We start from the raw sequence: 27,937 nt of genomic DNA, 5'->3' as shown, positions 1-27,937 counted from the left end.
AACGACATTCCATTCTCCCAAGAATCAGGGCGCTCAGCTTAGAAGGCAAAGTGGCCAGCTGTTGGGGGGGATGACTCACTGTCCCTTTCCATCACCATTTTGGGTGTGGGGATTTAGAAACAGGATTCTCCAGTCTGGTTTCCAGGTCCCTCCTCCTGGAAGGAGGCCAGGCTCACCGCCTGCCGCAGGACTCCCCTGAGTGGTCCGCCAGGGTTGGGCTTTGTTTGTGTGTTGCTTGTGACTTTGCAAAATATTCAGAGACAAGAGACAGAAAGTCTTAGGACAAGCGCAGTGTGCTTTAGGCTGGGAAACCTCGGGTTCTGCATCCCATCATCATGGAAAACAGACCATAAAAGAAATAACCTCACTCCCTGGGCCCCAGTCTTGAGGAGTTATGCCCAAGAACGAAGAAACCAAAAAGGATGCGTTGCCGAGCGGAGGGGGCCGGGTGGCGGAAAGAGGTTTAAGAGGCGTTCCGACTGGGAGGCGATCGGCTCCGTGGTCCAGCCGAGCGGGACCTGCTTCCTCCTCCTTCCTTTGGACGCTTCCCGGTGAAGAAGCGCACTCCTGATTGCACCGAGCCTCCGAGCCTCCTTTCCCAGGACGTGCGCGCCGAGTCGGGCGCTGCGCGGAACCGCCCGCGGCGGGTGACCTGCTTTCCCCTGCGTCCGCGGACGCAGCCGAGCGCGGCCCCGCGGCCCGCGTCGTTGCTGGGCCGCCCCGCCCCGGCCGCCGCCCCCGCCCACTCGCCCCGCGCCGGTGCCGCCGCCGGGATGTGACCTTCAGTGTCGCCGGGACGGGATGACCGGAGCCACTGCCCCGCGGCGCCCGCGGCTCGCCACGGCCTCCCGGGCGCTCTGACCGCGCGCGCTCCCGGCCGCCCGCCGGCCCGGCCCCGCCATGCCGCCGCCGCTCGGGCCCGCCGCCGCCCTGGGCACCGCGCTGCTGCTGCTCCTGCTGGCCTCCGAGCCGGCGCACGGTGGGTCCGGCGCAGGCCCGGGACCCCACCTCCGGGAGGGCGCCTGGGCATCGCAGCCGCCGCGGCAGCTCGGCCCCCGCGGCACGGCCCTGGCGCACCCCTGCGGCATCCCGGGGCCCCGCCGCGGTCCTCGGGCAGGCGGCCCTGCAGCCCCCGCGCATCCCCGCCCCCGACCTGGCCGCCCGGGACAGCGCGCCCCCTGCGGCTCCTCTGTCCCTGGGGGCCTCCCTGCCCCCGCAGACCCCGTCTCCCAGGCGCATCCCCGCATCCCCGCCCTCGAGACCTCGGCCCCGCCGCAGCCCCGCGCGGCATCCCGACCCCGCGGTCCCCAGCCCGGGGCGCAGGTTGACGTGCACCCTCTCCCGCCAGCGGTGCTGCTGCGGGCGCGTGAGGCCGCGCAGTTCCTGCGGCCCAGGCAGCGCCGCGCCTACCAGGTCTTCGAGGAGGCCAAGCAGGGCCACCTGGAGCGGGAGTGCGTCGAGGAGCTGTGCAACAAGGAGGAGGCCCGGGAGGTGTTCGAGAACGACCCCGAGACGGTGAGCGGCGCGAGGCCGGGGCGGGCGGGCCGGCATCCGGAAGCCCCTCGCTCTCCGCACACGGGAGCCCAGGGGGCTCACTGTCCTGGTGAGCCCTGGTGGAGGGGCATCGGGGCTCACCCCATAACTCAGACCCAGAAAGCTCCCGGTTGAAGGTCACAGGCGAAGGCCTCCCAGCGGCTTCATGGCCCTCTTGAGCCTTTCCCTGGTGACCCCAGGCTGTTTCCTAGAGGGGACAGGGGAGGCAGGTCCCGGAGTGGGATGTGGTTGGGGATGTGCAGCAGCCCTGAGAGAAACACTTTAAAGGAGTGTTCAAAATAAGATGCTGCTGTCCCTCAGGATGAAGCAGGGCGTCTGTTTTCAAAGTAGAGGAAACACAGAGGTTAAAACCCAGGCCTTCCTTTAATGGCCCTCCAGCTGGAGTGGAGGTGAGGGCCGCATCTTGGTGCTCCTCCAGAGAGCCTGAGGCTTTTCCTGAAAGAGGAATTGAAAGACCTCAAGGCTGGAATTGCTTGCAGCAGCAGGTCCAAAAATATGATTAAGGAATTGTGCAGAAAACAGACACAGGGCGGTGGGGAGGAGCGGGCAGGCCCAGGGCTGGCCTCGCAGGCTATGGCCCGGGAAATGCTTGTGTTCACAGTGTCTTTGGGGAACCCAGCAGACAGCAGCCCGTGGGTGGACAGTAGTCTCTGCAGGAAGAGCGGAGGATACTTAGGAACAGGCCTGGGCAGGCCCTGCGGGACTCTAGTGCAATGCTTTGGAGCGGTGTGGCCCAACCTGTGTCTGGTGCCACCAGATCAGCGATTTGACAGCTACGTGTTCGGCTCTGCTGGAGTTTTATCTTTAAAATTCTGGGGTAAAATACCACAGTTGATTAAAGGACGGGTCCCTGTGGCCCACGTGGGCCTGTATTTCGACTGGCGTTTCTAATGGTTGGCTGGCCCGCCCCTTTCAGACCTGTGTCTGCGCAGGGTGACACTGCTGCATGCCAGTGGCCAGGGCTGCCGCGGGCTGGAGAAGCCTGCTGCCTTCCGTGAGCCCGCCTGCGGTCCTCTGGGGAGCAGTTCACGCGCCTTCTAGCCTGGCTCTTTTCCGTGTCTTTGGTGGTGACCCCTGTAGAAGGTCCTGGGGCTGAGGCAGGACTCCCGTGCCCTCCTCACCCGACTGTGGGAGTGTTGGCTAGGGCAGTGCCCTCCCACCCCACCCTCATCTGGGACGGGGCCTGTGGTGACAAGAGCTGAGCACAGCCAGGCTCCCGCCCAGCCCAAGGAGCCTGGCCCTCTGCAGCCCTGCTTCCCAGGACCCGAGCTGGCTTCTCCTGGCTGCCCAGACAGACAAGCTGCTTTTCCCAGAGTCAGGCCCCTCTGGTTTTACTTGCTTTTATATTTTAATTATAACTCTGTTTACAAGGATGTGAATTGAAGACAAGAAAAAGAAATAAGTACTCAGAGCCCCATGGCCTCAACACAGACCCTGGGCCTTGGATGGGGGCTGCACTCCTGTCCGGGTTTATGGGCAGCTGAGCTGTATGACTCGGGCAGGTCTTCCTCTCCTATCCTGACAGTCTGGCCCCTCAGGAGTCCAGACTCCCTTCACATCAGAGCTATCTGTAATTTTCCAGACTTCTCCTCCTTCCCAGCTCCGGGACCAGCTAACACCTACATTGTCCCTGTGTCTGTCAGCTTCCTGGTCAGACCACCTGCCTGTGCCTCTTCCAGCCACTGGTGGGACTGCCAGAGCTCCTGGTGTGCTTCCTTCTCTTTTCTCAGGCGGGGTGGCATGCAGGGCAGTCTGGGTCTGCTCAGAGCTAGGCTCTGCAGACCAGGTGTCCACCTCCCGGCTGCACCCCGTGCTGATGCATAGCCATGCAGAGACCTGGGGCCAGGGGACAGGAGAGCTCCAGGGACCATGACTGCTCATGCCCTGAGGAAGGAGGACCTGGAGGCAGGGCTGTGGGTGGCAGAGAGCCTGGGGCTCTCCCTGAGAAACAGGCACTCAGCTTTTCTTGCCTGGACACACAACTCTTCAGCACGTTTTCAGTGGGCCTCCTGGGATGTCCGGATAAGGTGCATGGCCTGGGTTCCAGTTGCCGGGACCTGGGTCCTGGTGTGCAGGAATGAGAGGGCTGTGGCCAGACCAGATATGGACCAGTGGCTGTGTCAGGCCAGGACCTCCCACTGGGAAAAGCCCACCGGCCCGCCCCATGCTGGCCACTTAGGGATTTAGGGAGCTGGAAGCTGGTATTTTGTCCTGGCCCCCTGTGAGAGGTCTTGCACAGCACGCCTGCCCACATCCAGCCCCTCTCCTGGGCAGAGGCCAGCCGCTCCCTCCTCGGGAGCGGGAGAGTGGAAGCTTTGCTCTGTCCCCCGCTGTGTGGGCCTGGGCAGCTGGAGCCAGGGCTCAGTCTCCAGGGCCCTAGCGGGTTCTCTCCTCTGTCAGGGATGGCCCTAGGCCTTCAGGGTTCTCCCCACAGCTGGGCGTGGAGTACAGCGGCCGCCGGCCCTGCGGGCTTTCCCACACCTTCTGCCGGAGGGAGGCCTCCTTGGGCTCTTCCTGTGGCACCTCCCTGCGGCTGCATTCCTCCCTCTCCGGGTGTGCCCCTGCGGGTGACAAGCCTGGCCCCTCCTCCCCTCCCGTGCTCCTCTTATCTGGCTTCCCTTTCACCGTGCTGCCCTCCCTTCCTGCATGGTGCCTCCCCTGGTCGGTCCAGCGCCCGGTCAGAGAGGCCCAGGCGGTTCTGCAGGGCTGCCCCCGCGGCTGCCTGGCGCAGGGTCCTCTTACCAAGGCCCTAGCCGGATAGAATCTCTTTGCTTCCGGAGGACCTGGTCAAGACTGGGATTCCCGCCTGGAGGCGGAAACCCAGCGGTTCCTGATTAGCGCTTGTTTTATTTGAGATACAAAGTGCAGTGTTTACAGCGGGGTGTGAGGGTGGCGGCCTGGCTGCAGGACTGCCAGGGGCTCCGGCTCCGCCCCCTCGTCCCTGCTCCCTCCCCCACCACCTTCCCCGCCTCAGCAGCTGGTGATGAGCTCTGGTAGGATTTGGGGTGCGGTCAGTTTTAAAAGCGAAAGCCCCACTGGCCTTGTGCGAGGTGCGTCTGCCTTCCAAAGAACTTCTTCCTGCAGTTGTGGATTCTTCAAGATCAGTCGGGGGATGTCACCTCCCCACCAAAGGAAGCATGCGGTTCTCCATGGACAGCCCTGGGGGCAGGGCCCAGTTCTTGGCCTGGCCTGTGGAGTTCCCAGGAGGAGAGAGGGAGCCTCCAAGACTTGGAAGCTGCACCTCTTGGGAAGGGACATCCAGGCTGAGACCCCCACCACACCCTGCTTTACAGCTGCCCCAACAGACCCCCCACACGCAGATGCACACACACTGACACGCAGAACACGTGATCAGGATGTGCACATGTCCTCAGACACGCACTGACCCACAGAACATGCACACACAGATACACGGAACACATGGTCAGGATGTGCACGTGTCCTCAGACACACACAGACGCACACAGAACACATGGTCAGGATGTGCACGTGTCCTCAGACACGCACTGACCCACAGAACATGCACGTACAGATACACGGAACACATGGTCAGGATGTGCACGTGTACTCAGACGCACACAGACGCACACAGAACACATGGTCAGGTTGTGCATGTGACCTCAGACACGCACTGACCCACAGAACATGCACACACAGATACATAGAACACATGGTCAGGATGTGCACATGTACTCAGACACACACTGACACACAGACAACGCAGATGCACACACACTGAAAGGCAGAACACATGGTCAGGATGTGCATGTGTACTCAGACACACACTGATACACAGACATATGCACACACAGACACACAGGCACATACAGGACACATGGTCAGGATGTGCACGTCATGAGATACACACTGACACACAGACACACATACATACTGAGACACGTAGGACCTGCATGTATCCTCAGACACACACACTGACACATGGACACATACACTGACACACACAGGATGTGCATGTGTCCTCAGACACATAGACACACACACTGACACACACAGGATGTGCACATGTCCTCAGACACACACACTGACACACAGACACACACTGACACAGGATGTGCACGTGTCCTCAGATACACACACTGACACACAAACATACACACTGACACACACAGGATGTGCACATGTGCTCAGACACACACACTGACACACAGACATACACACTGACACACACAGGATGTGCACGTGTCCTCAGACACACACACTGACACACAGACACATACACTGACACACACAGGATGTGCACATGTGCTCAGACACACACACTGACACACAGACACACACACTGACACACACAGGATGTGCACGTGTGCTCAGACACATAGACACACACTGACACACAGACATACACACTGACACGCACAGGATGTGCACGTGTCCTCAGACACATAGACACACACACTGACACACAGACACACACACTGACACACGCAGCCCCTGCACCTGCACGTGTCCTCAGACACACACTGACACAGGGACACACACGCTGGGGAGCCCGGGTCTCACCGTGTCCTCGAGCCCTGGGTTCTGCTGCATCCTCGGTGGCTGCCCTCTGCAGCCGGGCGGAGTCGCAGGAGTGTGACGGTGCCCACGGCCCTGGGGGAGCCCCCTTTAGCCAGAGTCAGGGTAACTCAGTGGTGACATGCTTCGAGTTCTGTCCTGAAAAGTGGCTCTGATGCCACGTGGCTGTCGCTGTCCCGTGTTCCTGCTGGCGCAGGCCCCGTCACGGTCAGCAGGTTCCTGTGAGTAGGGACATGGCGGCAGCTGCAGACTCACCCAGTCACCTGTGACCTGGTTGGGCCCAGGGTCTATTCCAGAGGAGCGTGCTCTGGAGTGACCTGAGGGAGGAAGAGGGCAGGCGTGCCGTCCCCGGGCCCCGCAGCCTTGCAGGGTGGACCGACTGTGCCCCACTGGGCCTGTCTCCCTTACGGTGGCCCAGGTGTCCTCCGTGGGGCAATCCTGGGAGTGCCTGTGTGGGCAGTGCAGTGTCTGTTCTGTGGCCTCTGAAGCAGGCAGCAGGTGAGTCTGAGGAGTGAGTTTGGAGGAAGAAAGGACGAGGACTTGGCAGGACCCATGCTGGAGGACTTGAGTGCCCACAAGGTCTGTGCCAGGACAGTGCCCAGGGGCCAGTGCTCTCCTGCCGGCCCAGGGGTCTGCAGAGGCTCTTGACAGCAGTGACCACCTTGCTCGGCTCTGGCGGTCCTGCCCACAGGGCCCTTCCTGGGAAGCCTGCTTGCTGGCAAGACAGCGTGGTGGAAGGCGTGGTGGGTTCTCCTGGCTGTTGCCCACAGGAAGCAGCTTGAGGGCTGCTCTTAGTGAGCAGAGTCAATGCACTCCCGCAGGCTCAGCTTGCAGCCTCAGGAGTTGTGAGTGGAAATAAAAATACGGACCGTTAGTTACTAAAGCAAGCAACTTAGCAAAGGGAGCTCTTGGCACACGGCGAGCATCCATGACTGGCTACGACTGGCCACGCCGCAGCCTAGGCCTGCTCTTGCATGAGGATCCGGAACGTCCCCACCCAAAAGTTGTGTGCAGAGTCCCCCTGGAAGGGCTTGGTCACTTTCTGCATCAGCTCCCAGCACTCAGAGTGGTGCTGGTGAGCCTTCTGCGAGGCCCATCCAGGGTGAGAGGCAGGGCTGGAGGCAGCTGGCTCCACACCAAGGGTTGGGACTAGAAGTCCTGGTGGGTAGGGGCCTTGCTGGACCCCAGCCATGAGAGTGGCTGTCAGCTCAGCAATTGTGGTCTGACAGTGTCTGTCTTGTGTGTGTTGGATGGGTCTCTTACGGGTTTTGGCCATTTTTGGAAAATGAATCTGCCCTCAGGCCTGGTTTGATCAGGAGGACAGGAAACCATCCTCCCCATCTGGCAGGAAAGGGCCCAGAAGAGATCAGGATGATGACCTGGAACCCAGATCCTTGGATCCGAGGTGGAGCTGGGGAGGCCAGCCGCCTGCTCTGATCAGAAGAAGTTTGCCAAGGTTGCTGGGTCATTTTGGAACTGGATTTCAGAGCCTGTCCCAGGGCAGAGCACGGGCAGTTCTGTTACTCCTGATTTTTGCCACATGTGTGGCCACTGGGGCACAAAGGTCCCTCCAGGCTGACCAGGGCCTTGGTGTTGGCAAAGGCAGGCGGGCCAACTCAGGGCTTCTGGCGTCTCAGGGGCTTCACCACCATCTGTCCCATCTTCCTTACCTGCTTTCGAGGGGCCCATGTGGGTGACAGAGCAGTAGGAGCAGAGATGAAGGAGGCAGTAATGAGGGTCTGTGGCGAGGGGCTCAGCTCACCAGGATGCTTTTCTGTAGCTTCACAAGAGGTTCCAAGACCTCACATCAGGCCCGGCTGGACCAAACCCCTGTCCGGTGAGGGTCCCTGAAGGCACGTAGCCACGGCTTTGTGCTGCACACCGAGAGCACAGGAGCGCAGCCAGGGGCAGCCACGGGAGGAGCTGGTTGGGTGCTTACACCAGTACCTCCCCAGCAGCAGCACCCTGAGCCGCAGGAGCCCTCCGAGTCACGTCTCTGGGCGCAGGGCTCCTGTCTGGCCAGGAGACGGCTGCGTGCCATGCAGTCCCTGCTGGTTGTGCCCACAAGGAGGCAAGTTTTCCAGGAGACAAAGTTTTTGCATCTTACATGCAGTGAATGGCAGAAGGAGGTCAGGTAACATGAGAATTCAGGTGTCAAAACTGCACTGGAGGTTGGTGAACCTGAGGAACCTGACATTAATACGTCCATGTTATTGCAAGGGACAAGATGAGGCACTGATTTCTATTTTTCTTCACGATGCTTGTCTATGATATAAATAAAATGGAGAATCTGGTGCTTTGTCTACTTGAGTGAAAACTGTATGCCCTTGTACTTGTCTATTCATTTGATCACTCATTCATTCACTCATCCATTCAAGTCACCATCCATCCATATCCATCCTCCATCCATCCATATCCATCCACCATCCATGAGTCATCCATCCATCCACTATCCATGAGTCATCCATCCATGCATTCACCATCCATTCGTATCATCCATACATGCATGAGTCATCCATCTGTATCATCCGTCCATCCATGAGTCATCTTCCATCCATCCATATCCATCCACCATCCATGAGTCATCCATCCATGCATTCACCATCCATTCGTATCATCCATACATGCATGAGTCATCTATCCATCTGTCCATCCATCATCCATCCACCGTCCATCCATGCATTCACCATCCATCTGTATCATCTGTCCATCCACTATCCATCCATGAGTCATCTATCCATCTGTCCATCCATCATCCATCCACCGTCCATCCATGCATTCACCATCCATCTGTATCATCTGTCCATCCACTATCCATCCATGAGTCATCTATCCATCTGTCCATCCATCATCCATCCATGAGTCATCCATCATCCATCCAACCACCATCCATCCACTATCCATCCATCCATGCATTCACCATCCATCTGTATCCATCCATCCATCATCCATGAGTCATCTATCATCCATCCATTCATCTGCCATTCATCAGTCGTCCACCCATGTTTTCAGCAATGATCCCTGGGGCCTCTTGGAAATGACCAGCCCTGGGTGGGTACATGCAGATAGCTGTGATCCTTTGCCTCTCACAGCTTCAGCTCCTAGTGCAGTGGCCTCTGACTTTGCTCATGTCTCTGTCTTAAATGGTTTGATCAAAGTGTATGTAAATCACCATGGAAGAATATTTCCAGGTGACAAATGGTCCCCTCCCAACCTTACCCACACCCACCCCATTCCCACAGGCCTTGTTCCTCCCTGGTCCAGCAGAAAGAGGGTGAGTGTGCATGTGAGGTAGTCCTTGGTTCCAATATCAGCCTCCTCTTGGGGACCATGAGGGAGAGCAGACTCCTTGGGGGTCTCAGATGAGGTTTGTGTACCTAGGTGACTTACATAATGGGTGGGGATGGGTGGTGAAGTGCAGTGCTGTTTGGTTCTGTGACTTTAGGCCAAGTTTGTCTGGCACCCTTAGTCACATTCATTCCTAGAGGTCAGCACCTTCTCAGGACAAGTTTTTCTTTTGGTAGTGTGTGTATCTCTTTTAGGTGCAGTTGCTTTAGCTTTGCTTATTCAGGATTTAGCTGTCTCTACCCTGGATTACCAGGCACATTTGCACATGCTGCCTGCTCCCACCCCTTCCACATAACCAAGCACATGGATAGGTACGTGGTCCAGAGATTTCAGAGCCTGCTTGTTCCCACAGGTATGGTTGTCACTGATGGGAGACTGGCCTGGCTAATCTATTAACAGCAACTTTTTGCAGCAACAGAGCTCATATTAGAAGAGATTACACATGTCATTGATCCATCATCTACCCATCCATCCACCCATCCATTTATCATTTGTCCTTATCCATCTACCTATCCATCATCCATCATCTATCCATCCATTTGTCCATCCATCCATCACCCATGCATTTATTCATCCCTCCATCCAGTCATCCATCCATCCATCCATCATCTATTCATTTATTCATCCCTCCATCCAGTCATCCATCCATCCATCCATCACCCATACATTTATTCATCCATCCATCCATCATCCATCCATCATCCATCATCTATCCATTTATCCATCATCTATCCATCCATTCACCCATCCATTCATTATCCATCCATCCAACCAGCATCCATCCACCAGTCATTCATCCATCCATCCATTTGTCCATCCACTCATCATCTATCCATCATCCATCATTGGTCCATACTAGTCATTTTTTAAAATGGAACTCACCTTGGGAAGGTGGCGATGCAGACACTTACATGTAATCAGGTGTCACTCACAAGTTGCCTTTTGGTTTTGATTCTTTCTTAGTCTAATTCTTGGTTTCCTGAACCTGGGCAGGGACTTTCCACATCATCCTACATCTTTCACTTTAGAACACCAAGGCTTGCCCTTGATTAGCCCTGACCACTGCCTGTGTGTCTTTGGGGAGAAGAATGAGACATCCACCCCAGCTCTCAAAATTTACCAAGTTCATTGACCTTGCTGGTTTCTCTGTTCTTGGAGTTTGCCTCCCATGGCTAAAAGCAGAAAAGAGAGATAAAGGCAGGCATCTCCCAACCCTAGACCTCTCCCAGTGCCCCTGCTGACAGCCCTCAGAAATGCTAAGAGGAGTAGGCGTCCAAATTCAGCTGTCTGGATAGACATCCAAGCCGGTCCCCACAGTCTGCAGCTACTGAGCCCCCAAGGCGCCCCGCCAGTCCCTCCAACAGCAGCAGGGGTATGAGGCCAGCCTGAAGGCATCAGGGTGCTGTGCAGAGCCCACGCAGGGAAGCCTGAGCATGAGGGAGGGAGGGGGCCTGGGGGCCACCAGCATCTGTCGCTCTGCCTGTCACCAAGGGCCCACAGGTGCTTGTGCATCCTCAGCCTCCCAGTCCTTCCTGCTTCCTGATCTGGGGCAGATTCCACAACCACCTGCCTCTGGGTCTTTCCATTGGGGTGGGTGCGCAGTTCAATGGAGCCTGGAAGAGCAGAGCCCCCACCCCCCGAGCCATGGCTGCCATTCACACATCCCTCTGTGGTCACTCCAGTCAGGATGTGCAGCGCCAAACTGCCATTGTGACTAGCTGGACTGGGCACTGGAGCCTGTTTGAACCCCGGATGAACCTGATGAAGTCTCCAGTTGGCAGTGGCCCCAGAGTGCAGTAGCCCACTTGTATGCAGTGGGCCTTGCGAAGGTTGCGTTCAGGGTGAAAGGACCCATGAGTGCCTCCCTGACTCCTCCACAGAGCCAGCTCACAGATGCAGTGGATGCAAATCAGGCACAGGGCGTCTGGCTCTACTGGCCTTGGGAGAGGCCTGGTTCCACCTAGAAGGCCCTTGTCCCCCTCATCGTGTTGCCCTGAGCCACTTCCGGTGGCACTTTCCAAGTAGCTGGGTGACCCTGATTTGCTTGCACCTGGAAGTGATCAGACAGGCATGCTGAGGCTCTGCAGCCCTCCTGCAGGCCCTGATCAGCAGATGCCACCTCCTGCCTTCTCTCCTGGTGCCATCTTCCTTCCTGGCAGTGGCCTGGAAGGGGCCTGTGTTTCCGAGGGCTTGAGTTCCACCTCCCTCCACACCTGCCCACCAGTCTGTCTCCTGAGGTCTGCTTAGCCAGCCACGGTTTGTGCTGCCCGCAGCCTCATGCCCGCCTTCTCTTTCCGCAGGACTACTTCTACCCAAGATACCTCGGTAAGTCTGACCTCTACCCCCTAGCCGTCGCAAGGGTGGGTTGGGAGGCTCGGCGCACACTGGAGGGACCCTGTCACCAAGCTTCTGCTGGAGGGAAGACTGAGTGGGGATGCAGAGCGAGCAGGCAGAGGCAGGAGTTTGCTGTGCCCTGACTTTCTGCCGACCCCCCGGCAGACCCTCCCCTGCTTTGGCTCCAGGCTCCACCTGCCATCTGGAAATGTGATTGGTTTGGTGTCCTCAGACTTCCTGGTCTCAGGACTCTGATATCCCTGAGGACCCTGAAGAGCTGCGTTCATGGGGGCTGTACTGACTGTGGTCACCACACCGATGGTTAAAACAGAAACCTTGAGAAACGCTTGTGTTGCGTGTGCAGGGCAGGAACGCACAAGCAGACTCCACAGCCTTCAGAGCCGTAGGTGGGCGTGGGCAGGGCTCTGGAGACCCACAGTGCCCGTGGCGAGAAAGAAAGAGTCGCCCTCTGGGGACGATGACCCTGACCCAGCACGTCCCACGGGGGTCCTGGGTTGCCCTCTGAGGACCGACATGCTTTGATGCTTGTAGATGTGCTCTGGGTCTTTCTGACTCTAAAGTGCACTTGGTCAAATCTGTTGGCCTGTGTTGTCCACACCAGTGTCCTCAGCAGCAGTGGACAGCAGCAGTGACCAACTGCAGGACCAGGCCAAGTGGCTGAGCGCCACTCCCTGGACACACATGTTCAAAAGACAGGACCTCCGCCCTGGACTCCTTCCTGGAGTGCCCCTTGTCCAGCTGTGTCCAGCATGTGGGTGGCAGGAGGGAGCCCCCAGAGTAAGAACAGTGCCTTCTAACGGGGTCACCTTGCCATGGAAGTTCTGCTCTCTGACTGAGGCCTGGGGTCACCTGGACATTGATGTTCCTCTCTGATGGTGTCAGGAGGCTTCCTGGACGTTCCTCAGTATTCTGTGAGCCAGGAGGGTCGGCTGCCATGCTGGCTCAGGCGCAGGCTCTGCCACGGGGCGCTTTCCTGTGGTTGACGTGTCCTGTGCTATAAGAGAGCCGCACGCCTGGGGCTGTGGACCAAGGTACTGGGGGTCGAGCGGCAGCCGTGGCTCGGGCCCTGAGCTCGCCCTGCCCGGGCGGCAGTGACAGCGCGGTGTCTCCCTTGCAGAGTGTGTCAACAAGCATGGATCTCCGTACAGCAGGAGCCCGGACTTTGCTGCCTGTGTCCGGGGTAAGCTGCCCTTTCCCCTGCTCCAGCGTGTGCGTCGGAGGCCTGGGCAGGGGGCTCTTGAGCTCCCCTGTGACCACAGGGAGCAGCCGGCCTTCCTGAATCTTCTTCCTTCACACTCAACCTTCCTTTTGTACAGTGGACTCTGTCTTCCTCCAGTGGGGTCAGTGTGTCCGAGTGTTGCAGGAGGGTGTGAGGGGAGACTGTCCCATCCACTGGCCGCTGCTCGGCCCAGCCTGCGCGGGGTTCTCTGCCCTGCCCGCCTGCCCTCTGTGCCTGCTGCCCCTCCTGGGAGACCCTAGCTCCAGGCCTACTGTCGTCCCTGACAGTCTGTCTAGTGAGTTCACAGATTGGCGGGTTGTCAGGTGGAACCAGAGCGAGCCCTGCATGTCCCCTCACCCTGCCTTCTGTCCCTGCTCAGTGGGGCTCAGCCCTCCTCCGACGCAGTGTCCCTCCTGGTGGCAAAGCCTGTTTCTGCCCAGCGCTCTCTCTCCTCACCACGCTCCCTGCTGGGCTGAGCCCTGGCTGTGGTTGTTCTGCTAGTGGGTCATTCCCTCAGTGTCCTCTAGCTCGCCCGCCTGTCTGGAGACTACCAGCCTCTCTCGCCGGGTTTCGCTCCAGTGTCTGTGGAGTTCTCTGCTTTGGCTGATTTCTTCATGGCACCACAGTCCCTTGATGTCCCGAGTCATGTTCTGAGTCGCGATGACGCCCTCCAGATGGGACTGGAGACTGCGTACGCAGCAGGAGGCCGGAGGAGTGGGCAGGAGGGAGGCCTGCCCAGGGAGGACAGGCCCCAGCTGAGGCTGCGCCAGACGCACTCGGTGCCTCTCCAGCTGCTCCTCATGCACAGGAGGAAGCCCACATCCGGTGCAGGGTGCCCTGGCAGCCCGCGAGCTGCCCAGGTAGGGTCACCCTCCCTATGAGCCTGGCCCTGGGACAGCCCAGCCCCCACACGTGCTCACTGGCTCCTTGATGAGCAGTCTTGTGTGGAGTCCGGGGCGTGTCGGAGCCTGCGTTCCTGCCCTCCAGTTAGAAGTGAACCAGCAGCTCAGCAGCCTCACAGGTCATTTCCGAATGTGCCAGAGTCCAGAAGCAGCCCTAGACAGGCGCCGATTCGTGACCAGCCTCTGGGGCCCAGAACCTGCGGGCTATTCTCAGGGCCAGCAGTGGCCGCTGCTGCCGAGCACAGAGACCCTGCCAGAGCACAGACTGCTCACTCCCTTCATGCAGGAAGAGCCTCCGTTTCCATTTCTCTACCTTTGAGCGGATAGTCCGGGTTCTCCAGCTGAGCTTCCTCACCATGCCAGCAAGTACCCAGCAGGGACAGGGGTCCTGTCCCGCCATCTCAGACTGTGCTCAGGAGAGGCCCGTGAGCCTGGCCATGAGGGTGCTCCCTCAGGGAACAAGGCCCCTTTCTCGTGGCCAGAGCAAAGGCCGGCAGTGGACGGCACATGTTGCCAGGTCCCAGCTGGCCTCACATTCCCTGAGCTGCTGCCCGTGAAGAGGCTGAGACTGCCTCTGCATGAACATGCGCAAGGCTTGGAGTCCAGCCTTGCTCGGGGCTGCGGAGGCCGTCCCTCCTTCTACTCTTCCTGAATGTGTCAACCTGACTACACAGAAGTTCACTGGGACCTGCACAGGGAGAGACTCGGTCTTTGCTTCTGTCCTGGAGAAAAATTTCCAACAGGGAAAGGAGGTGACGGTGGGTGCATTTACATTACCTAGGGACGGAGGGACAGGCGTCATGGAGCTGGCTCCTGTGGGGGACTCTTTAAGAGCAGCCCCATCCCAGTGGAAGTTGGTACTGTCCCTTGGCCAAGGGACAGATTTTATGAAGGGGTGGCATAGCATTCTAGGAAAATTCAAGGCCAAATCAGCTAGCTCTCCCTGCTGAGTCCACAGGTGCATACCTCAAAATCACCGTGACCCTTTAGCCAAATGGTTAAGTGGGAGCACACTCCGTCTCCCCCTGCCCTCCTGTGGCAGGTCTCGGGCCTCAGGAGCATGAGCGCCCACCACGCCTGACACCACCGCCTCTAGGCCCTCTCCATCAAGGCAGGCACCTGCGGCTCTCCGCTCCTCTGGTGCAGCTTGGCTTCACCCTGCGTGTCCCCAAGTGCAGCGGGTGCAAGGGAGGTGAAGCAGCCTCCGGAGGACTCGGCCAGCTCACAGCCATGTCCAGCAGGGCAATGCGATGTCAAGTCTCCCAAGCCCCATAGGAGTTGGCTGATTTGTGCAAAAGCAACTCACCGAGGTGGCCATAGGCAGGCCGCAAAGAGGCGTGCCCCTGCTGGCCAGCCCTCTGCCGAGCTTGGTGCAGAGTAGCCTTGCCACCAGAGGCCCACTTGCCACCTCATCCAGACTCCTTATAGCCACAGGCACAGCTCAGATGGGAGCCAGGGACAGGCTGTGGCCCATACCCGCCAGTGCTCCTTAAGGATGAGGGACATGTTGCATGAGTGCCCAGCTCCTTGGTGCCTGAGACTATCCCCAGAGGAGGTGGAGTGAGTGGAGGCCTCTGCCTGAGTGGGTAGCAGGTAGGTGGAGAAGCCCGGAGCCAACACCTCTCTGCAGGAAGCCAGCGCAGCCCCTCACAGCCATGACCCTGCCACCTGACTCACGGGCCATCCTTCTGTGGGATAACAAGGAGCAAGGAGCCGAGGCTCCCTTTTCCTCTGAGGAATGGTCACATGGTGTCCCCGTTGGCTGGTCACTCCATGAGAAAGGAGTGGCCACCTGGCTCAGGGGCTCCTGGCCTAGGCCTAGGGGAAAACATCCTGCTGCAGGAGGAGGCCACAGACCCTGGTGCTGGGAGAGAGACTGACCAGCCCTGCCCTCTGCTGTGTGCACAGTGGCTGGGCCTGGGTGGGTGGGACAGCCAGGTGACTGATGACCGTGGTCTCAGGGCAGCTGGGGAGTAAGGATGGCCACCCTCACCAGGACGAGACCATTCCAGATTCAGATGTCTGCAGCCACCAGGCCCATGCCTCTAACCCAGCAGCCATGGTTACGCCTGGAGGGAGGGGGAAGTGGGGGTCGCGGAAGAGGGTCAGCGTCTGTCTCTGGAAAGCAGCCCTGTGTGGTGGAGTGGAGGCCCGGCACCAGCCCATCTGCAAACTGTGTTGATTGGGACAGAGCCAGTCGGGTCAGGAAGGGTCCCGCTGTGACTCTGGAAAGCCAGTGCCCTTCCATGCTGCACCCCTCCTCCAGGACTCCCGAGCCTCCCAGAATTGCCACCCACTGGCTGTTGGTGATCAGGGGACCTGACAACCAGACCAGCCCCTGATCCTGGGCCACCCGTGCCTCAGAGAGCACGCTTTAGCGTGCTGGGCTGGGCTGCATCTGCTCGGCCAGCAGCCCATGAAAGGATTCTTTGAGTCCAGGGCATGACAATAGCTCTTTCTGGCAACTTCTGTGACCTTAGGACTTGGTGGCTCACACGCGAGTGCTTTCCTGCCCATCGGGCAGGTCCCTAGCTCTGCCAGGGCAGCCTCCCCAGTGTGTGACCCTTCCTGGGAGGTAGCCATGTCAGGAGTTTCCCTCACCTGGAGCTGAGAGTGTGCTGGGAGCCTGTCGCACCCCTGCTGGCACTCCTGACCTGGAGCCCTCGCGGGGGACGCTGTGGGCAGGGGCGAGTCCTAGAAGACCCTTCCTGCCCATGGGCCTGGGCTTGGGCCTAGGGACTTCCCTCCTGTGCCAGTGCCCACTGAGGCTAGGCCCTGTGGACAGAAAGCTCGAGAGGTGGATAACTGGGCTTGGTGGGCAGGTGGACTGTTCTGGTCTGCCTAGAAGCCAGGGGTTGTCAGGGGCTGTGAGGGACCTGCCCCAGCCGACTGGCAGGCCCAAGCTCCTGCTGCTTTGCCTCAGTCCTCCCCACCTGCCTGAGCAGCTGCCTCCCGGGGCATCTGCCATTTCCTAGGGCCCCTTGGGTCTGGGAGCACCTGCGGCTACTCCTCCCCTAGTGAGAACCCACCTGGCCACCACCCGAGCCCAGCACGCCCTTGAGCACCAGCCAGTCAGCTGGCTGTGGGGGCCTGGGAGCCTCTCAAGACTTTCTGTTTGTGTCTCCACTCAGACCTGCCCAACCAGTGCACCCCGAACCCTTGTGATAAGGAGGGAACCCAACTCTGCCAGGATCTCATGGGTAACTTCTTCTGCCTGTGCAGAGCCGGCTGGGGGGGCCGGCTATGCGACCAAGGTAAGAGCCCAGCACCTCCGGAAGGGTGGGGGCCTCTGAGCTCACACTGACCCTGACCACAGCTGTGCACCCCTGACCGCGCCCACCATGGGACCCCTTGTGGGCACCCTCCCCACATCTACTTGCTCCCTGGGGTTTCCTGGAGCTCCCCAGGGAGCATGAGGGAGCCGGGCTGGTGCCCGAGGGCCACCTGCCAATGCTGGCAATCCCCTCACTCAGGGCAAGAGCCCACAGCCCCACTGGGCCCAAAGCAAATGGATGGGCACATTCCAAATGGCCCTGGCCTGTGGCCTCATGGGTCTTGTGGTGCTGGGCAGTATCCACCCTCAGTCACTGGCCAGGGCCACTTTTGGCCTCCGACCCTCTCCTGCTTGCACCTGGAGCTTTTGGAGCTGATCTACAGCCGTTGCCCCAACAGCTGCTCCAGTCCCTGTGCCCTCTGGCTCCCAGGGCAGCGTGGTGGACTGCAGGGGCCTGTGGGCCTCAGCCCCCCTCTCTGTCTTTCCAGATGTGGACGAGTGTGGCCAGCAGAACGCAGGTTGTAACCAGGTCTGCCACAACAAGCCGGGCAGCTTCTACTGTGCCTGCCACAGTGGCTTTGCACTTGCCCCGGACGGCAGGACCTGCCAAGGTAAGGCCTGGCCAGGCCCCACCAGGACCCTGTCTCAGGAGGAGATGAGCGTCCCTCAGAGCTGTGTAGTCGAGGGAGGCGGGGCTCAGCGGGGCTGCCAGACCACCCGTCCCCCAAGATCTGAGGGGTGAGCCAGAGGCAGCTGGCCCTGCCTGGCCCCTAGTGCATCTCTCAGGGTCCAGATCCCACAGGTGGCTGTGCAGGGAGCTCAGTCGAGGTTGCAGCCCCAGGGCCACCCACACGTCTCTCTGGCCCCTCCGGCCCTCCTCACACCTGGAGCCTCTAGAGCTCCCTGCCCTGGCTCCACCCTATGCTCGGTGCTTTAGAAGCAGAGTAAGGACATCCCGTCGCTAGGTGGACTCTGAACACTGGTGTCTAAAGTAGCTAATGCTGCCCAGGGTGGGGTGAGCGCTCCGTGTGGACACTGGGCTGGTCGGCCCCTGGTGGTGGTGCCCTCCCCCTCTCCGTCCTCCTCCTCAGTCTCTGGGGCTCCTCTCCCCCGTCGCCGCAGCAGCTGGCCGCAGCTGGCCCAGCCTCATCTGCATAGCCTGGGCTCGCTGGCTTTGCTTGCAGACATAGACGAGTGTGCGGACCCGGATGCCTGTGGGGAGACACACTGCAGGAACCTGCCGGGCTCCTACTCCTGCCTCTGTGACAAGGGCTATGTGTACAGCTCCCAGGAGAAAACCTGCCAAGGTACCCCACGGTTTCCTCCTCCTCCATCCTGAGCCCAGAGACACATGTCAGTCACTGCCTACACATAGGCTTCGTTGGTAACAGCCATCGGTCCAGTCTTCTAGGAAACCACTGTCAACACAGCAGGGTTGGGAAAAGGCCAGGACACCTCCTGCAATGAAGAGGACTCTGAAACTGAGCTCCCATGTTGCCTTCCGGGCTACTTCCATCACACATGCAACCCACACATGTGTGCACACACATGCACTCACACGTATGCTGATGAACATGCTTACACATGTATACTCTACGCACAGGAACATACCTGGGCACAATCATGTGTGCACACACCACAGCACACACACATATACAGGTGGGCACAAATAGGCACATGCACATTATACACGTGAACATGGACACATACACATGTACACACTCATACATGATCACCAACATGCAGACCACACATGCACACTGACATGCTTCCATACAGACACATGCATGTACATGTGCACACCCGCACACCCGTGGAGGCACACACATACGTGTACATGCAATCCACATATGGTGCATTCACTCAAACATACACTTGTACATACCTGCATGCATGCCTGCACACAAGTTCACATGTACACAAAATGCATGCAAACATGCTTGCATATATACACTGCATGCAGATACACACATGACAGTCGCACATGCACATGGGTATGTACCCACATGTGTATGTTTGTACACATAATACTCATGTATATAGATTAGCAGACATACTTACACACATGGACACGTGCATACAAGCACACTGCACATGCACTCATGCACATGCATGATCCCCTCCCGCAGCCTACAACAGACACAGAGCAGAGACCCTGAGCTTGGACTGCCCCAACCCTCAGTACACTCTTGCTGTGAAGACTGGCCTGCGAGGTGGACTCCTCCCTGGGGAGGCCAGTGTGTCTTGGGCAGAGAGCAGTGAGGCCATCTCCACTTTACTCCTTTCTGGCAGCCTCGAGGGACCCTGGCCCCTGCTGGGCAGCTGTGGAGTCCACCCCACAGTGCTCCCTGCCACCCCAACGTCCCTCAGTTTCCTGGGGCCCTGGTTGTACCAGCTGGGCCGAGTGGGGTGAGCAGGCTTGGCGTGCTCTGAGCACCTTCCTCAGACACCTGCAGCTTTTGCTTCATGAAAGAGCAGAGGCTGCTGTGGGGAGACCCTTGGGAACCCGAGTTCCCCCGCCAGCGTGCTGCGCGACGGCCAGCATAGTCTGGGTCTCTGTGCCAGCAGATGTGGACGAGTGCTGGCAGGGTCGCTGTGAGCAGATCTGTGTCAACACCCCAGGCAGCTACACGTGCCACTGTAATGGACGCGGGGGGCTCAAGCTGGCACCAGACATGGACACCTGCGAGGTGGGTGCATGGCCTCAGGATGGTCGGGAGTGGGGCCCTCTAGCCGACAGGGCCTGCAGAATGCTGCTGGAGACACAGCTTTGGCCGAGGGCGCTGGGACCCAGGCCCACGGGTGGAGCTGTGTGCTGTGTGGGGTTTGGCTGTGTTGACGAAATCTCCACAGCAACCCGGTTCACACTGGCCAGCCTGGTGCGGCTCCAAAGCTCGAGGCAGCATCTCGGGCTCGGCGGCTGGCTCTGCCCTGCAGCGTGGGTGGGTGCCCCTGCTCCCTGCGGGGCAGCCTGCCCCGTGCTTGGGTTTGGGCTAAGCAAGCAAACCTGTGTGGATGTGCACCTGAGTGTTTCCAGAACACAGCAGGGAGGGTCCTCAGGTGAGTCATGATCTTAAAGACAAACTGAGGGAACCATGGGGGGAGGCATGGACAGCACAGGGGTTGAGACAGGGACCAGCAGCCCTGTGCCCTGCAGGGCCTGCGTCAGGCTGCAGCAGACTCTGGGACCTCGGAGCCAGGGAGGCAGAGGTGGCGGTGGGCAGTGTGCTCCCTGGGAACACAGGGGCCAGGACCTGCCGTGAGGGCAGGGAGAGGGAGCTACAGGGTGGCCCTCTTGATGTGCCCCCCCTCACACGGCAGGACATCTTGCCATGTGTGCCCTTCAGCGTGGCCAAGAGTGTGAAGTCCTTGTACCTGGGCCGCATGTTCAGTGGGACCCCTGTGATCAGACTGCGCTTCAAGAGGCTGCAGCCCACCAGGTGAGGAGGCACGTGCTGCTGACTGGGGTCCCCTGAGAGCAGAGCCGCCCAGGGTCCAGGAGGAGCCACAGGCCAAGGCCCGCTCCATCCTGCAGGTCACGCTGCCTGGTGCTGGGCAGCCCACACCCCTCTCTTTCTTGGCTGTGTGCAGGCTGGTGGCTGAGTTTGACTTCCGGACCTTTGACCCTGAAGGGGTCCTCTTCTTTGCTGGAGGCCATAGGGACAGCACCTGGGTGGTCCTGGGCCTGCGGGACGGCCGGCTGGAGCTGCAGCTCCGCTACAGCGGCGTTGGCCGCGTCACCAGCAGCGGGCCTGTCATCAACCATGGCGCCTGGCAGACGGTGAGTGGGCTGCCGGCTCTCCCTGGCCCGCGCACATGGCTTGTCGAGGGCACACCTGGCTCTGGGCCTTATGCTGACGCCCACAGGCAGGACCCAGCTCCCTTGTTCACACCCTGGGGCTCCCGTGCTGCTCAGGGCCTGCTTCCCCTCATGGGCTGCCCTCAGAGGTCTCACGCAGACATGATGGCAGGAGTCCAGGACGCCACAGCAAGGGATCGAGGTCAGGGGCTGCTCAGTGCCACAGAGGGTGGTCGAGCTTGATCTCCCCGCAGAACCCAAGTACCAGGTCCAGGGTGCCCCTGGCTGTGCTGACCCTCTGCCCCTGGCTCTGGCCTCACTCCTGATAGGGGTGTCCTGCAAGAGATGTCCCACTCCCAGCCTCCCCTCCACGTACCCGCCTGTCCCGCCCACCCCGTACTCCAGGCTGTGAGCAAGACGCTCTGCAGTAGAAGAGGCTTGGAGCTGGGCAGAGAAACAGAAAGACACCTTTTCCCTAGAAGTGAAGACAAGTGGAAAATTCCACCCTGGACTCCGCAGACCAAGCCCTGCAGACATCTGCTCACATTCCCACCTGCCACGTCATGTCCTAGTCCCGCCCATCCTTAGAGTAGCCAGGTCTCCCGTGGCAGGAAGGGCATTCCCACACAGCTAGACAGAGACCTAAGGCAGGAAGAAGCCCGTTCCAGGGTGGACAGCACACATGCCACGCAGCATGGGGATGGGCCCAGGGACAGTGACCGAGGGGACAGCAGGCTGGAATGTCCACTGGGACAGTCCTGGGCCTGGGCCTCGTGCCCTAGGGCAGCTGCAGGAGACCTGGGTGGTCCTGCAGGGCCTAGCATTCCCACCTTAGCCAGAGAGGAAGCACTGTCTCCAGAGGATGGAGTCCAGTGTGCACAGCCATGGGCGTAAGGGTTCTGTGCGTGGGACGTCTCAGAGGAATTTATTTGTCCATTCAGCATTCAGGCCACGCCAGACACTGAGCTAGCTGTGAGGGATTTAGAAATAAAAACTGTTCTCCTGCCTTCAACCACACAGGCCAGCCAGGAGGACAACCTGACACATAAGAGACCAGGAGGCCAGGGCTAACATGGGAGGGGTGGCCAGGGCAGGCCAATCCCCGGGGCAGCACCCTGCACAAGCAGAACCCCAAGATGCCAAGAGAGAAGCGTGGCTCGAGGCGTATCCAGGGCCAAGTGTGGCCAGGGGTCCTTAGGACCTGGGGCCACACATGGGCGGCAGAGGTGGGGTGTCCTGCAGTACACATGCTAGAGACCAAGGATGGGCGGATGCTCAGGCCTGGAGCTTTGGGGTCTTCCTGGGCGAAGCACAGTCAGGCGGGCCGTGAGGGCGGACATGCAGAGTGCTGGGCCTCTGTGCCCTGCCTGGCTTCCCAGCTGCTTTCTGCATGAAGGCCACTGAGGTACAAGTTCATGCTATTTGAATGCTTCTGTGTTGACATTTTATTTTGCAGCAAGAAGGGTTTAAACATTGAGATTGCTTTAGGTTCGGTTTGGCTCTGGTGATGCGTTTGGCCAAGACCAGATCCCCCAGTGGTCTGGAGTGTGCCCGCACAGTCACACATGCCACAGAAGACCGACTCCCTGCACTCTAGTGTCTGGGGTCCCAAGAAGCTGAGAACGCCCTGAGGGGAGCGGGTGTGCTGCCGAGCTGCAGAGGCATCTCTGGGCTCAGTCCTGCTGGGCCCTGAGGTGGGGGCTGCCCGTAGTGGCCGGCAGATGTGACCTCTGTCCCCGTGAGCTGCTGCCCTACCACATGGCCTCACGGGGTCTCTGGAGTCTGCCGTCCTGAGTGTGCGGGAGGTCAGCCCTTCCACTAGCGTGTGGTGCTGACCCAACCCACACACTTCAAGGAGCAGTCCTGCCCCTGTGCCTGCTGTCCCCAGCGTGCAGGGAGCTGGCCGGCACACTATGAGCCTGGTCTCAGGAAGTGGGGCTTCGCTGGCCAGGCAACGTGGGCCTGGCCGAAGGGGTGCCCACACCCGCCCTCAGAGCACCGGCCTCCTGCAGATCTCGGTTGAAGAGCTGGAAGGAAACCTGGTGATCAAGGTCAACAAGGACGCGGTCATGCAGATCGCCGTGGCTGGGGAGCTCTTCCAACCGCACCGAGGCCTGTACCACCTGAACCTCACCGTGGGGGGCCTTCCCTTCCAGGAGAAGGACCTCGTCCAGCCTGTGAGTGGGGCCCCTGGCTGCTGGAGGTGCTCAGGATGCCTAGGGCCAGCGCTGAGCCAGGCACGGGCCGCAGAAGGCCCAGGGCCCCGCGCTGGGGCCTCACAGCCTCCGTATGAGCCTCCTGCTCGTCCGAGCTGACGGTGCAGCCTGGTGCCGTTGCTTTTTAACGATGTGGCCGGCTCTCAGGACGAGGTCCGCACACACCCGGGCTGTGCTGTGGCGCGGTGGTGTTGCAGTGCTGCTTTTCTCACTCTCCTGTGGCTCCATCACAGCCCTTGAGGCCTATGGCTGGAACTCTTGGCTTGGGGTTGGGATGTCCACTCTGCCCAGGAAATGGGCCTGGCATCCAGGGGGCGTAGACATAGATGCCTACCCTGGAGGGTCACTAGAGGGATGCCCTGCCTGGGCCCAGCATGACATCAGACCTGTGGGCAGTGTACAGGGCTCTTGCCTCCCGTGGGGAGAGACCCCAGAGGCTGACGGGCTCACAGCCACATAGAGCATGCAGCCCAGCTGGGTGACAGCTCAGCCCAGGGGAGGCGAGCCGCAGTGAGCATGGTCTCCCCACACCTGTGCAGGCAGGGTGGTGCCCCACACCTGCCTGGTGCCTGGGAGGCCTGCTGTGTGGAGACGGACTCGGCCATTGCCTGGAGCGAAGAGCCCTCTGAAGGAACGACAAAACAGGGCCACCTGGTTCTGCAGGGGATTTCCATGTGCCTGAGAAGAGGGAGCCCGCCAGGGTCAGGATGGCGCCAAGTGCGTGGCCTCCCTGACTTCTGGCGCCACGGTGCCTTGGCTGGGGAACCTGGGGACACCTGTCTCTCCAGATCAACCCCCGTCTGGACGGCTGCCTGCGGAGTTGGAACTGGCTCAACGGGGAAGACAGCACCATCCAGGAAACAGTGAAGGCAAACTCCAAGATGCAGTGCTTCTCCGTGACAGAGAGGGGGTCTTTCTTCCCGGGCAGCGGGTTTGCCTTCTACAGCCTCAGCTATGGTAGGTCGCACCTGAGGCACAGACTGTGGCGGGGTCTCAGAAGGCCGATCAGAAGGTCTCAGGGGATGGCCAGGCAGGCCAGGCCTGCAAGGGGACAGGCCAACACCAGCACAGGCCCCGGGGGCATGGCAGGCAAGCATGGACAGCCCCCATGTGGCCAGCTGTCCCGCCACCTGAGTCGGGGGCGTGGGGAAGGGATATGCAGCAGGAGATCCACAGCAGGCCAGTATAGGATAGTGTCGGGTCCTTGGAGGACGTGCTGAGGCAGGAGGAGCTCGCTGTGTCCAGGATGGAGACAGGCAGCAGCTCCGCCTCACCCACCCGCCTGAGGGGTGCAGGGGTCCAGATGCAGGAAGGGCTGCCCGAGGGAGGCAGCGCCCGGGCTCGGGAGGAAGGCAGGCGGAGTGGCGGGAAGAGCAGGGCCATCCCCAGGGCCCTCAGCCCCAGGAGTGCCGGTGAGGAGGGTCTGCACTGCTCAGCACACTTCACAGACACCTGGCAGGAGAGTGGGCTGCGGCGAGGCAGGGAAGAGCTGGGCCCGTGGGGACCTATGTGGTCTGTGTCCATGGGATGGGCACTGGACTCTGTCCATCAGGCTAGTGGTGCTAAAGCCAGGGAAGGACCAGAAGGCAGAGGTGGAGCCAGGACCTCTCGGCACGTGTAAAGCAGAGCTCTTGATTTCTTAAACACCACAGTCAGTTGGGATGGGCTAGGCCCCCAGACCTCAGGTTAGAGGTCCATGCTGAGGACAAGCAAGGGGAAAGAAGCTCTGGCCAGTGGAGGACCCTGCCAGGGAACCACAGCTGGAGGCCTCCGGCCTCTTCCTTCTCAGTGAACGGCGTGTCTCCTCTTGCTTTTCCCAATCCCGTGCATTTGTTCACACTCCCCTGGGGTCGGAGAGCCAGATGCTGGATGTGGTCCGGGGCAGCACAGGGCCTTGGTCTGAGGGGGCAGGAGGCAGGAACAGGCAGCCTTGCTGCAGACCCCGGCTTAGGTGCTCCCCAGTACTCTGCAGCTCTAGTGAGGTCTAAACACAGTGACAAGGGGCAGGGGTCTCTGGCGGCCCAGTCACAGCAGATTCGAGCACCTGGAGAGCCAGGATCTGCCTCTCTAGCCAAGCTGTCTTGAGCTACACACCAGGACCGCCTCGTGCATGTGAGGCTGGCAGTGTGCGTGAAGGAAGTCGGCATGAGGCCCTCGAATCCAGAACCCACGCACCCCAGGGAAGGAGGCGTGTAGCTAGGGTGGCCACCCCCGCCAGGCCTGCTCCACCTCTTCCCAGACGGAACTGTGGCAGGACAGCAGGGTCCTCAGCCTCAGGCCAGGGAGTGCCCCACACTGCCTCCGGCCAGGCACCGCCTCCACGGCCCAGAGCAGGTGTCCCAGCGCCCCTGGTGGCCCCATGCTAGGCCCAGCGGCCTCTCACTCGTGTCTTTCCGACATCCGTGACGCCTTGTCACGGGCGGCTCTCATCGCAGCACGGACGGCCCCGGGAGCCGGGACGGAGACGGCCTGGGAGATAGAGGTGGTGGCTCGGGTGCGCCCTGCGGCCGACACGGGAGTACTGCTCGCGCTGGTGGGCGAGGACCACGCCGTGCCGCTCTCTGTGGCCCTGGTGGACTACCACTCCACGAAGAAGCTCAAGAAGCAGGTAGGCGCCCTCTGCGGCTGCGAGACACCGCACCGGACCCTGGACCCCACCGCCTTGGGGCGGGTCTCAGCCCCAGCCACCCCAGCACCCGGGACAAACAGCAAGCCCCCCACCACCAAAACCCCCACGCTAGGGACCACGAGGATCCCAGGACACAGAGCATCTCCACAGCACAGGCACACGGGGCTGGGAGCCCACGTCCCCATCTGGAGGCACCAAGGGCCCTAGGAAGCCACCTAGCTTCGTCCGAGTGCCTGGAGTGGCCTGTGTCCCCCATGGCTGGCCAGGTAGTGTTGTCCTGCTCTTGTCTCTCACCTCCCGCTGACCCCTCTTCACTCCCAGGTGGGCAGTGGTCACCACGGCTGTTGGCCCCTCAGAGGTGCCTGGGTCTGCATGAGTCAGCAAGGTGCTGCCAGCCATTCCTACTGGACACGGGGGGGGGCGGGGCTGGTAGCCACTGTCAACAGCCAACTGTGGTAGGTGGTGGCCTCACACGCTGCCTGGGGCCGGCCTGGCCACACAGTGGGCCTTGGCCTGCTAGGATCTCCGAGGATGCTGGGAGAGCTGTGTGTGGCCTGGTGTGGGACAGCAGAGGCAATGGGACCCGTGGCCGGCATGCCCTGGCCGGTGGCCCCTGCACACCCACATCACCCTGACCCCTCTCTCGGTGTCCCCACAGCTGGTGGTCCTGGCAGTTGAGGATGTTGCCCTGGCCCTGATGGAGATCAAGGTGTGTGACGGGCAGGAGCATGTGGTCACCGTGTCCCTGAAGGATGGCAAGGTCACTCTGGAGGTGGACGGCACCAAGGGCCAGAGTGAAGTGGGTGCTGCCCTGCTGCAGGAGAGGCTGGCCACCCTGGAGAGGCACCTGCAGGGCTCCGTGCTCACCTTTGTGGGGGGCCTGCCAGGTGGGGATCCCTGCGCCGTCCGGGGAGGGTGGCTGTGCTGCTGGGCCCCTGGCTCTGCCCAGTCGAGGCTGGTGCTGAGGGAGGAGGGGCGGGCCTCAGCTCTGCAGGAAGCTGGCAGGCTTCCCCAGAAACCTCCGCTCTGCTGCCACCAGCTGGCCCGGGAGCCCAGGCAGGCCCGGATCAGCCCCAGCCACCCCACATCTCCAAGACACATCCTCCGAGATCCCGGCAGGCCAAGGCCCAGTGGGTGGCCAGGCAGGCCCCGGGCAGTGTGTGAGGCCACCACCCTTGCCCTGCTGGTCATCTGCCACTGTTGGCTGCTGACAGTGGCTGCCAGCCCCTCTCGCGTCCAGCAGCGGTGGTGGGCAGCACCTTGCTGGCTCATGCAGACCCAGGGGTGGGACAGGTACCCAACCTGGAACTGTCCCTTCCTTGGCTTGCCGGGAGCCAGGAGTGTGGCCGGGAGGAAGGACTGCTGCTCTGCGGCCACTCTAGCCTGCAGCAACTGCAGGACTTCTGTTCTGGTGGCCATACAGACTCCACTGGGTCTTCATCAGGGAGGCCTTGGGGGGACCCGGGCTTCGGCAGTGTGGTGGCCCCTCTGGGCGTGGAGGTCACTGCGGCTGGGCTGTGTGCCCTCCCAGGGGTGTCACCCCAGCCAGGGAGGCATGGACCATGCCTTCTAGGTCTGTGCAAACCCTGGGCCTGGCTCACTGCTTACTGTGCTTGTCGCCCACTGCCCAGATGTGCCAGTGACTTCGGCGCCTGTCACAGCCTTCTACCGCGGTTGCATGATGCTGGAGGTCAACGGGAGGCCCTTGGACCTGGATGAGGCTGCCTACAAGCACAGTGACATCACCTCCCACTCCTGCCCTCCCGTGGAGCTGGCCGCACCCTAGGCTGCCTGCAGGACTGCTCTGGGGTGGCCTCCCGCCAGGGAGGCAGGAGGCGGGGGGCAGAGGCGGAGGTGGGAGGCCGGCCAGGAGCAGCAGCCCGCCCTCCTGCACGCTCTCCCTGAGCTCCTTGTAACATAGCTGTGAATAGGGGACTGGTGGAGGCTGAGCCCCTCGGGGGCTGGTCCGGGAGCGGGCATGGGGAGGGCCAGCGGCTCACAGAAGAGCAGACTTGAAGAAAATAATTCTCTATTATTTTTATTACCACATGCTTCTTTCTGACTCAAAAATATGGGAAATAAAATATTTACAGAAACCTTTTTAA

The 27,937-nt window shown here is 60.4% G+C and overlaps 1 protein-coding gene across 2 annotated transcripts; it reads left to right on the top strand.

The window, feature by feature from the left end:
- The first annotated feature begins 255 nt into the window (after positions 1 to 255).
- On the top strand, positions 256 to 27,937 carry GAS6 (growth arrest specific 6). 2 transcript variants are annotated; one of them, XM_079137891.1, is made up of 15 exons: positions 256 to 979; positions 1,349 to 1,515; positions 11,739 to 11,763; positions 12,911 to 12,973; positions 17,046 to 17,168; positions 17,677 to 17,799; positions 18,373 to 18,495; positions 19,757 to 19,878; positions 20,510 to 20,628; positions 20,780 to 20,969; positions 23,000 to 23,164; positions 23,992 to 24,160; positions 25,639 to 25,811; positions 26,491 to 26,719; positions 27,464 to 27,937. In XM_079137891.1, exons 1-15 carry the CDS (start codon positions 901 to 903, stop codon positions 27,616 to 27,618), a joined length of 2,025 nt encoding a protein of 674 aa, XP_078994017.1. In that variant the 5' UTR covers positions 256 to 900; the 3' UTR covers positions 27,619 to 27,937. The 2 variants fall into 2 exon arrangements, with proteins under 2 accessions (XP_078994017.1, XP_078994018.1); XM_079137892.1 differs by lacking the exons at positions 256 to 979; positions 1,349 to 1,515; positions 11,739 to 11,763; positions 12,911 to 12,973 and adding an exon at positions 14,532 to 14,672.

Source organism: Sciurus vulgaris, assembly GCF_902686455.1.
Source record: "Sciurus vulgaris genome assembly, chromosome: 4".
Lineage (NCBI taxonomy): Eukaryota > Metazoa > Chordata > Mammalia > Rodentia > Sciuridae > Sciurus > Sciurus vulgaris.
This window is presented reverse-complemented; position numbering and strand designations above follow the sequence as displayed.

Bases quoted from the DNA above. Each gene is read 5' to 3' on its own strand.
- GAS6 (XM_079137891.1), top strand. From the start codon at position 901: ATGCCGCCGCCGCTCGGGCCCGCCGCCGCCCTGGGCACCGCGCTGCTG. The intron at 12,974-17,045 runs GTAAGCTGCCCT...GTCTCCACTCAG, and splicing joins CTTTGCTGCCTGTGTCCGGG to ACCTGCCCAACCAGTGCACC. The intron at 20,970-22,999 runs GTGAGTGGGCTG...GGCCTCCTGCAG, and splicing joins ACCATGGCGCCTGGCAGACG to ATCTCGGTTGAAGAGCTGGA.